Genomic DNA, 11373 nt, shown 5'->3' on the forward strand with positions numbered 1-11373 from the left:
AGGCCTTGGACATTGACCTTGAGTGCTGGTTTTGCCACCTTTCAGATGAACTTGAGCCCATTACTTAACCTTGATTTTCTCATCTATAAAATGTGAAAAATGAAAGTAGCTGCTGATTTTCAACCAGGAAGCCAAGGCTACACAATGGGAAAAGGATAGCCTCTTCAGCAAATGATTTGGGAAACTGGATATCCACATGCAGAAGAGTGAAGTTGGACCCTTACCTTACATCGTACACAAAAATTAACCCAAACTGCATTAAAGACCTAAACGTAAGGCCTAAAACTACCTAGATGAAAACATAGGGGAAAAACTTCAAGACACTGGATTTGGCAATGATTTCTTGGATATGACACCAAAAGCAGACAACAAAATAAAAAATAGACAAATGAGACTACACCAAACTTAAAAACTTCTGCACGTTAAAAGAAACAATCAACAGAGTAAGAAGGCAGTCTACAGAATGGGAGAAAAATAATTGCAAATCATATATCTGATAAGAGTCTGATATCCAGAATAAATGAAGACCTTCTATAGGTCAACAATAACAAAAAGTAATCTGATTAAAAAATGGCACTGGGGCTTCCCTGGTTGTGCAGTGGTTGAGAGTCAGCCTGCTGATGCAGAGGACACGGGTTCGTGCCCCGGTCCGGGAAGATCCCACATGCCACGGAGCGGCTGGGCCCGTGAGCTATGGCCGCTGAGCCCGCGCGTCCGGAACCTGTGCTCTGCAACGGGAGAGGCCACAACAGTGAGAGGCCCGTGTACCACTAAAAAAAAAAAAAAAAAAAAGGCACTGGACTTAAATAGACATTTCTCCAAAGATATACAAATGGCCAAAAAGCCCATGCAAAGATGTTCAACATCACTAGTCATTAGGGAAATACAGATCAAAACTACAATGAGGTATCAACTCACACCCATCAGGATGGCCACTATCAAAAGAACAGAAAATAACACGTGTTGGTGAGGATGCAGAGAAGTTCAAACCCTTATACACTATTGGTGGGAATGTAAAATGGTGTAGCCACTATGGAAAACAGTAGGGATGTGCCTCAGAAAATGAAAAAATAGAGCCACCAGATGATCCAGCAATCCTATTTCTGGGTATATATCCAAAAGTATTTAAATCAGGATCTCAGAGAGATATTTGCACACCCACGTTCATAGCAGCATTATTCACAATAGCCAAGAAGTGGAAGCAGCCCAAGTGTCCATCCACAGATGAATGGATTTTAAAATGTGGTATAAACATACTGTGTGATATTATGCAGGAACTCTGTCACATGCTTCAACACAGATGAACCTCAAGGACATTATGCTAAGTGAACTAAGCCAGTCACAAAGGGACAAATACTGTGTAATTCCACTCATGTAAGTATCTAAAGTAGTCAAAACCACAGAAACAGAAAGTAGAAAGGTGGTTGCCAAGGGCTGAGGAGAGGGGAAATTAGTGTTTAGTGGGTATAAAGTTTCAGTGCTGCAAGATGAAAAAAAAATTAGAGATCTAGTGTACAACAGTGGGAATATACTGAACACTACTAAACTGTACAGTTAAAATGGTTGAGAGTAATTTTAATGTTATGTGTTTTTTACCACAATAAAAAAAGGGGGAAAAAAATGTACCTGTCACATAAGAGTTGTTCTGAGGATAAAATAAGATGATAAAGCATTCAGCACAATGCCTGCCATACATTAAACATTCAAAAATATTTGCTGTTAAAAATAGCCCTTGTTGGGCTTGCCTGGTGGTGCAGTGGTTGAGAGTCCGCCTGCCGATGCAGGGGACATGGGTTCGTGCCCCGGTCCGGGAAGATCCCGCATGCCGCGGAGCGGCTGGGACCCTGAGCCATGACCACTGACCCTGTGCGTCCGGAGCCTGTGCTCCGCAACAGGAGAGGCCACAACAGTGAGAGGCCCGCGTACTGCAAAAAAAAAAAAACAGCCTTTGTTAGACCCCATGTATGAAACCATACCAAAGGCTTTTTCTTTTGATTTAATTAAGCTCTCATTTATTTTTAAGAGAAATTCTAAGTCTTAAATCCCTTATTAAATCTACCCTACGTCTCCTCTTGAGGTCCAATTATTTAGCTGGTGAGCTCTGTTTTAAAATGCTGATTAATTGCTTTATAGTATGCCAGAATTCCTCATCTTGATGTTTTCTTTTACCATCGCCACTGAAACAGAGCTCAGATAAAGGGGGAAATGACATACCACTCCCCTTAGTACATACATATCACGCACACATACACACATCATTCCTCTTCAAGGGTTACAATAGTCTCAACTCCAAAAATATGTCTAGAAAATCTCTATGGTTAAAAACTTTTAGGGAATTCCCTGGCGGTCCAGTGGTTACAACTCCATGCTTTCACTGCCAAGAGCCTGGGTTCCATCTCTGTCTGGGGAACTAAGATCCCACAAGCCACGTGGTGTAGCCAAAAAAAAAAAACTTTTAAGCTGATGGGAAGTGAAGTCACAGTAAAAACCATGAAACCCTTCGTATCTTTACACCCACTAAAAATAATCTACCATGGCACACTACAGTATCTCCCATGATCTACCAAGAAAATAATATCGTATAGATACTATGCTGTCTACTGGGTAATATGTAGCAATGAGTGATGAACAGTTCATCTCTATTTCCTATCGCTTGTTTGCTAGAAGGCTTTCCTATTTACAAAGACAGGTTCTTCCTGGGTCTTCTCCATCCAGGTGTTCAATGCTTTCTAATTCTGTGACCTAGAGATTTCTACTTCCAGTCCCAAGATATAAGAAACACAAAATAGGGCATTCCCTGGTGGTCCAGTGGTTAGGGCTCCGTGCTTCCGCTACAGGGGTCACAGGTTCGATCCCTGGTCTGGGAACTAAGGTCACGCATGCTGCAGGGCACTGCCAAAAAAAAAAACACAAAATAACATAGTAACTTGAATGCTTAAGATGAAAAAAGTTGAAAGCACCACTAGTGACAGTTTTTTGTAGGGTAATTCCTTGTTGTGGGATCTGTCTTGTGCAATGTACGATGTTTAGCAGAAACATAGGCCAAGATATCACTAAATGCCACGAGGTCCCCTTCAAATTGTGACAATCAAAGTTGACTCCAGGCGTTAACAAGTGTGTCCACTGCGAGTGGAGGGAATTACCTCTAGTTGAAAACCACCATTTTAGAATGACCCGTAACCTATGCTGTTTCCCACTGGGAGCTGAGGTTCAGAACATACAGAGCCTGGATACTGAGAATGGTCTTGGACGAGGAGGACCACCCAGGAGATAGGGTGGAATCCCTGTCTCTTTTCTCTAGATCAGGGAGACGGAAAACAGAGGGTGAGAGCACCAGCTCCGGCAGAAGTATCCAACACAGCAGAACACATCGGCACAGACACACGGTCTCTATTTCCGAATATTTCCCCCAAAAGACACAAGAGAACCATCCAAACACCCAGGTATGTTTCTTCACCCTCACTTCTCTCTGAAGCCTTCATTCCTAGAATGCCTACTCTAACATCCATTTTGCCTCCATTTTTCTTTTCCAAAATCTCTATTCCTTCTTTTTAAAATGATGCCCAAGGGCTTCCCTAGTGGTGCAGTGGTTAAGAATCCACCTGCCAATGCAGGGGACACAGGTTCGAGCCCTGGTCCGAGGAGATCCCACATGCCGTGGAGCAGCTAAGACTGTGCGCCACAACTACTGAGCCTGTACTCTAGAGCCCACGAGCCACAACTACTGAGCCCACGTGCCACAACTACTGAGCCCAGGTGCCACAATTACTGAAGCCCATGTGCCTAGAGCCTATGCTCTGCAACAAGAGAAGCCACCGCAATGATAAGCCCGCACACCACAATGAAGAGCAGCCCCCGCTCGCCACAACTAGAGAAAGCCCACACGCAGCAACAGACCCAACGCAACCGAAAATCAATAAACTTATTTCTAAAAAAAGAAGAAAAAAGCAGAGCCAAGTGTGTGGGTTTGTTTGCTTTTCCCCCATCAAAGGGCCTTATAAGGTGAGCTCACCTGGGTTTGCAGAGCTCACAGACTTACCTCTAATGTGTAGAGTTCCACCAACAGAGAGAAACCCATCAGCCCAGAGCCTCCAGGGTGGTGAGAGCAAAAAGAAAGTGGTGCTTCCTTTGGTTAATAGCAAAATGAACATCTTTTGTCCCAAGCCACTCTCTCGGTGGACTCAACAGCGATCATGATGGAATTCAGAAAAGTTGCCACAGCTTACGATACACCCAAAACTGACATCTTGCTTTTGCAAATGCAGTAAGTGACGGAAGGGTTCTTCCTGATGAGATAGAAGCTCAATCAGCAGCTGGTTTTGCCAACAGTGGATCCAACCCCAAGCCCAGAGAGGAACTCTCCACCGATCAGAAAAGTCGAAGATCTATGGTCTTTAGACCCTTGTTGCTCAAAACATGACCCTTTGACCAGCAGCTCTGGCCTCACATGGGAGCACATTAGAAATGCAGGATCCCAGGCCCCGCCCCAGACTTCCAGAAGCAGAATCGGCATTTTGAAAAGACACCCTGGTGATTCACATACACACCTTAAAGTTTCAGAAGGACCGAACCACATAGATAACAGAATCCATAGCAATGTTAAAGATGTATCATAAATACTACTAACAAGGCTATTATCTGTTATTTGCAGGTGAGCTGAATAAATCACTGTCCGTCCACTGCCTTTTCCACAGTGATGCAGGAAGCCCTTCTGCTTTTCAGCTAGAATCTGAAGTTGGTTTATCTGTCAGCATCTTAGACTGACTAGTTTGTCTTAGAGGCCAAAGGTGACCAACCAGGGAGCTGATATAAATTCAGGACTTGTCAAGGGTACAGAAGATGTACTCATTTGGACACAGATGAACTGTCCCAGGTATATGTGAAACTCACCAACATCGTAGCAAGGAGCTGCCGAGCCACCAACACCCAGCTCTCCTCACTCTGTACTGCATCCATCCCAATAATTCCTCCACACGCCCTGGATCATTGCCTCAAATCCCTTAACGGTCACTCTCCCTGGTATTAGTTTCCAGCAGAGATTTTTTTTATTTATTTATTCATGATTTGTACAGAACCTACTTCCCAAAAGGGACTGTATGTGGCTTACAAAGATGAATACCTTGTAAACAAGATGAGCAAAATTAAAGCAGAATAAATACCCAGTTAGCAGTCTCAGAAGAGAGTGTATATTCACATGATCTTTCCTCTCTTGGCCCACCTCACGCCCCCATCACTGCTCCGCCCCGGGAAAGCAGAAGGGGATTAAGGTGACAGATGAATCTGAAAATAAACTGGGATGCTCAGTTCATTTCCTCCTCTTTGCCTCTTGGAGGCGAGTATGCACACGGGGCGTAAAAATTCTCCCCTGCTCCTTTTCAGCACAAGTCTTGCACACACACCCCTCGACCACGGGTCACGTGGGGAGACCCAGGGCTGCCACCCTGTTGAGGTCCAGCATTGCCGGCGGCTGGATGGGTAAGTCTATTTAATAGTGCGATTATGGGGCTTCCCTGATGGCACAGTGGTTAAGACTCTGCCTGCCGATGCAGGGGACACAGGTTCAAGACCAGGTCTGGGAGGATCCAACATGCCACGGAGCAACTGGGCCCGTGCGCCACAACTACTGAGCCTGCGCGTCTGGAGCCCGTGCTCCGCAACAAGAGAGGCCGCGATAGTGAGAGGCCCGCGCACCGCGATGAAGAGTGGCCCCCGCTTGCCACAACTAGAGAAAGCCCTCGCACAGACACAAAGACCCAGCAAAGCAAAAACAAATTAATTAATTAATAAACTCCTACCCCCAACATCTTCTAAGAAAAAAAAAAAAAAACATTGTCCTGTACAATGTCTAAGGAGTGATTTCTCATACAAAGTTTTAATTTCCTACATAAGGCTTCTTTCCTTTTTCCCAATTGTAAAGAGATCTGTTTAAAGGTTTTGGTGCTCAGATGGAGTAGAATATCTTCCACTCCTCACTCTGCCCACTCTCCAGGATGAGTCTGGATTCGCTTCTAACACAGCGAAGTGTTGCCGCTTCCAGTTGGCCCAGTGCTTACCCACATGTAGTCCGTTTGCTCCTCAAAATATTACCGTGCGGGAAACAAATGTAACAATCCCCAGGTGGAGACAGAGGCTGGGAGAAGTTAAGGGATTTGTCTACGATCAGATCTGTCTCCTGACCAGTCACTGGTAGAGCCAGACGAAAATACAGATCGGCGTCGTCCGGTGCTCTTTCTAAGGCACTGTCCCGACTCCGACCCTTCTCTGGGGTGTGAAGTGACAGGGGACACACCAGGGAGGTGGGGTGGCTGTCCCCACACCGCTTGGCCAACGGCTGGCCCATTGGCAGTCCTCACCTATCCTGAAAATCACCCAATCGGAGTTGTGGCTTTCTATTCTAGAAAAGTGTCCTTTTTCTTCCTTTTCCCACCTGGTTAGCCATTCTCTCTTGCTTCCCTGTTTGGTTCATGAATATCTTGCCCTGCAAAAGGTCACACTTGCTCTCTCTCCTTGAGATACAATTACAAACCATGGTGCACTTGCTAACTTCACTTCTTCATAACTACAAAGCTTTCTCTATGCTCCGGGTCAACGCTGAGCCTCTCTCCTTGCAGAAGGAGTTAGGGCATTGAATGGGTGCAAAGACCGCTGGATCTCATCTACGACCACATCTCTTCTACGCTGAAAGCTGCCAGAATGTTAACACCGGAACTTTCAAAAGATTAAGGTATACATTTACATTCCATTTCAGTGGTTTCTACTTTAATTCAGATATTTGTTCCTGCCCGCAATTACTAATCTGCTACCTGCTTTTTTCCCCCCCTTCTTCTTCTGTGGTTGTCATCAGTTAGAAAGACTGACCAAAAACTTAAGAAAAGGGTGGGGAGTGGACAAGGTAATATAGAAGAACAGTTTTGCAGAAAATAACAAAGATATATAACCCGTTATTTATTAGGAAAAATTCCACGTGGTAATGGGTTAACACTTCTCACGTTCTAAGAATATAGTAGTCTCCCTGATTGGAATTTGTATGGAGGTAACCTGTAAAAGCTGCTTTAAAAGGTCTAAAGAATGGTCTCGTTTTGATCATGTTTTGATGACTTTAGGCCAGTTCTGCATCCTTCTGCACCATATTCAGAACTCTACTGAACGTGGCCCATCTTTTGGTTTCAGTTGACTTTCAGATCCTCTTGCCAAAAAGCATGCGTTGTTGAGGGAAGTTCAAGGTCTCTGGGGTCAGACAGGCGTGGGTTTGACGCCCATAAGCAAGCCACTTAAATTCTCTGAGCCTTAGTTTCCTCATTCATAAAACAGGGAAAACAATTCCCATCTCATAAGGCCATTAAGAACATTAAATCAAAGAATACAGGTAAGATTCCTAGTACTCAAAACCACTGGAGCTTTTACTGAGAGCCATGTAATAAGCAGAGCCATGTAACAAAGCAGAATTCTCATGAGTTTCCCAAAGAATGTGTCCTAAGGCATTCATCAAAATGTTTTCCAAAAGAACCAATTATTAGTCAATATCTAAAGAAGGAGAGGAGGAGGCGGTAGGTGGAGGAGTGGGGGAGGGAGCAAATCCCATCTGTAGAACTTTCTTCCCCTTTCACATGTCACTTCACTTGTTACCTTAAACTGGAAATATTTCTTCATTACGTAGAAGGCACCTCAGTTGCTGGGATTGTGTCTCATTTTCGGTCTTCCCATAAGGGGTACAGTGCTCAGCACAGAATACGTACTTGCTCTTTCATTCTTGATGGGCAACCACTACCAGAAAACTTAAATCTCAGGGCTCTTACTAGTGGATGTTCTCTCTTTGCATGGGGCTCTGCCTGTGTTTTTCATGAAGCAGATTTGTGTCAGTGGTACCTAGAAGCGGGATGGAAGGGAGACCTGAGTTTTCAAAGTAAATGGAGGAAAAGATCAGTAAGAATAAAGAAAACAATTGGGATATTTACAGGGTCAAGGTATCACTCTAAAGACTGCTGATTATTTTCAAAGAGAGAAATGTGTGTTTGCAGTGGAAAGACCTGGCAATCACCCACGTAACTAAGTGATTAAACTCATCAACACTAATGAATGGCCAGATGCATCTAATCGAAAACACGGAGTGTCACCTATGAAGTAGTCTGGCCGAAAACGTTTCGTCTGAATCGAATTACACCTTTGAACTCCCGGTTTACAAGAAATATAGGGAATGGAGGAACAAGGTAAGTGACACCACGAGGAAATAATCAGATTAATCTAGAATGTGGAACATTCCACAAATCAACTAGCCTTGTCACTTCAAAAAGTCTATGTGGTAGAGAAAGAAAGAAGTTGAGGCACTGTTCTAGTTTAGTAAATGCTAAGAAGGCAAACAGCCAAATGCAATGTATAAATGAATCTCAACTGGCTCCTGGTTTGAAAATGTATGTAGCAGACTTCCCTGGTGGCACAGTGGTTAAGAATCTGCCTGCCAATGCAGGGGACACAGGGTAGATCCCTGGTCCGGGAAGATCCCACATGCAGCGGAGCAACTAAGCCCGTGCGCCACAACTACAGAGCCTGTGCTCTAGAGCCCACGAGCCACAACTACTGAGCCCATGTGCCACAACTACTGAAGCCCACGCACCTAGAGCCCATGCTCAGCAACAAGAGAAGTCACCGCAATGAGAAGCCCGTGCACCACAACGAAGAGTAGCCCCTGCTTACCGCAACTAGAGAAAGCCCGCGTATAGCAACGAAGACCCAACGCAGCCAATAAATTAATTAATTAATTAATTAAAATTACTTTAAAAAAATAAATATCAGTAATAAAATTCTTTTAAAAAGAAAATGTATACAGCTAAAAAAGACTGAGTGGACAATTAAGGAAATTTGAATATGGACTGGAATTTGATGACCATATGGAATGGTTATTAGCTTTCTTAGGACATTTAAGCTCCTGAGTTATGTAAAAGAATGTCCTTATTTTCAGAAGATATGTGCTGAAGCCTAAAGGTGTCTACAATTACTTTCAAAGGGCTTAACCTCCCATCCAAAAATATATATATTTCTATACACACACACAAACTGATAAAGTAAATATGATAAAGTGAACAATTATTGAGTCTAGGTGGTGGATATACTGACGTTCATTGAACTATTGTTTCAAGTTTCCTGGATGTTTGAAAATTTGTCACAACAAATGTTAGAAAACGTGGAGGCAAAGTAACAAACAAGCTATTCCTCTCTGCCTGAACAAAAATTTCTTTCTCTTACATTTAATAATAAAAACAAATAATAAAACTCTTATCCTGATGCATTTGGGCCAGTTACTGGGGACTATAAATGGCTCAGACACACCCTGTGTAACCGATTCTGGGGACAGCAGTCATACTGAGCAAAACGCATAGCCCTCTTCATTGAGTATCACTTTCACTGCCCTTTCACTGTCCAAGAGTACTGCTTTTCAGAAAATAGTAATGATGTTTCCCCCAATATCCTGTAACTGAGGGTCTTCAAACCAACAACAAAAATCGTTTTGGATAAACTTTACAACCTGTGATGTTGCTTCTGTATAAAGATAATCTAGTCATTCGGTATCATTCAAGTTTTTTTTTAAATAGCGACACAGATGATACGTAATGAATACAGATATGAAGTCAATAAAGTGTGTTTCATGTAGTCTGGGTTCTCCACTAACTCTGCTCTTGGGGGCAGGAATGAGAAGCAGCAGTGGATGAAAGTAGTAAATAACCTTATTCCACACACAGCAGTTACTTCTATTCCTTCCTGACCCTTCTAGAAGGACAGCTTTGAGAAGATAAGCTTGATAAATTCGAGCTTCTCCAAAGATAGGCAGCAACAGAGAGAAGCACCACCCCACAGTTAAAAGTTTGTATTACTTGGGAAAAGACAAGTGTGAGTCTGAAAATTAGTTCAAAGAACGCTCAACTATTTGATTCTTTCCCAAACAGAAAACACACCACACTAAGGCCAAAAAAAAAAAAAAAGAAAAAGAAGATAAACTGAAGCTTAATGCATATATATGATATAACGCCATATATTATACACAATATACAACATCCAGTAAAATGTGAAAGTGCTTCCTTTTGATTTTTGAGTGCAAGCTTATCTGAGAGGAAAGTCTTACCTAGGTACAAGGATGCATTTTCTTTCTTGACATTGTCGTCTAAGTAGGTTGGTCCCAGGGTATAAATAGGTGTGGAGCCCATTCCAATGAGAATCTGCGCGCAAACGAATAAAGCCACATAGACCCAGTGACTGTTTCCCCCCGAGTCCTTGAGGCAGGTGGGAGGCTCCGTCGTGGCCGAGGAGTTGCCATTCTGACACAGGCCGTAGTTGGCCGCCGAGGCGTTCAGCTCTTGGATCTGGTAGGGCGGCGAGATGAAGTGAGGTAAAGCGAAAAGGGCGGCCCCCAGGGCAATGAGGAGTCCCCCCACGGCCAGCCACAGGGGCCGCCGCCCCCGGCCGCCGAAGTAGCTGACGAACACTACCACCACCAGGCTCCCGATGTCAAAGCAGCTGACCAGCAGCCCCGACTCGGAACTCTTCAGACTGTAGCGCCTTTCGATGGTGGTGATTACACTGCTCAGGTACCCGGAGACCATTAACGCCTGGATGAAGGTCAGAAAGCACATGCAAACCAGGAAACAACGGGAATCGGTGAGGACCACATAGAGGCACCTTCTGCCCTGGAGCATGGCCAAAGTGGAGGACACCGATATGGGTTTGCCGATTTCCACCCTGTGGTGACTTTCCACCAGCCCTGCCATCTCTGCCGAAGTAGACGGGGCGGAGGGGCTGGGGGCCCGCGGGCCAGGGCCTGGCTTCAACTCCTGGTGGCCAGAGGCGGGCTTGGAGTCTTCTCCGGCAGGATTCAGGTCTGGCCTGCAGGAGGCGCTGTTCAGGGCGGGTAAACTCTTGGACCTAAAGGTCTCGGGTTCGCACTTCTCTTGGACCGTTCCTACTCTGGCGCTGGCCTCCAGCTGCTCTCCCGCCTGGGGCTGCAGCCCAGTGACTCCTTCCATGGCTCTTAGAATTCAGATTCGATCGCCGGTCGCACTCAAGGACTCCGGCCCTTTTCATCCACCGGCAGGAGGGGCCGAAGCCGGGCCCAGGCAGTCGTGCCCACCAGGGACCGGGGCTGGGGATGCGGAGCCGCGCAGTAGGGCATCCTCACCAGCAGGGAGGTGCCCAGAGCATCCTGACCGCAGACGCGGCCCCGAGGCTCCTCAGCCGCGTGCCCCGGAGGGCAGGGGTCCGCGCGGTCCTGCGATGAGCCCTTAGGGTCCACCTCGGGTTGGCAGCTCGCGGCAGGAGCCTTGCGCGTCCCGGGCGCATCCCCTCCGCCGCCGCCGCCGCTCCGCCTGCAGCCCGGAGCGCGTACGC

General features: G+C 45.4%; 1 protein-coding gene across 2 annotated transcripts in view; it reads right to left on the minus strand.

Moving 5' to 3' along the window:
• Nucleotides 1-11012, minus strand: part of SLCO5A1 (solute carrier organic anion transporter family member 5A1) — a 115995-nt gene extending 104983 nt beyond the window's left edge. For both annotated transcript variants that reach the window (XM_024739014.1, XM_024739016.1), the window contains exon 1: nucleotides 10115-11012. In XM_024739014.1, coding sequence (XP_024594782.1) covers nucleotides 10115-11012 — 898 coding nt within the window. The remainder of the gene's footprint in view (nucleotides 1-10114) is intronic.
• Nucleotides 11013-11373: the final 361 nt, after the last annotated feature.

Source organism: Neophocaena asiaeorientalis, unplaced genomic scaffold (genome assembly GCF_003031525.2).
Source record: "Neophocaena asiaeorientalis asiaeorientalis breed wild unplaced genomic scaffold, Neophocaena_asiaeorientalis_V1.1 scaffold299, whole genome shotgun sequence".
Lineage (NCBI taxonomy): Eukaryota > Metazoa > Chordata > Mammalia > Artiodactyla > Phocoenidae > Neophocaena > Neophocaena asiaeorientalis.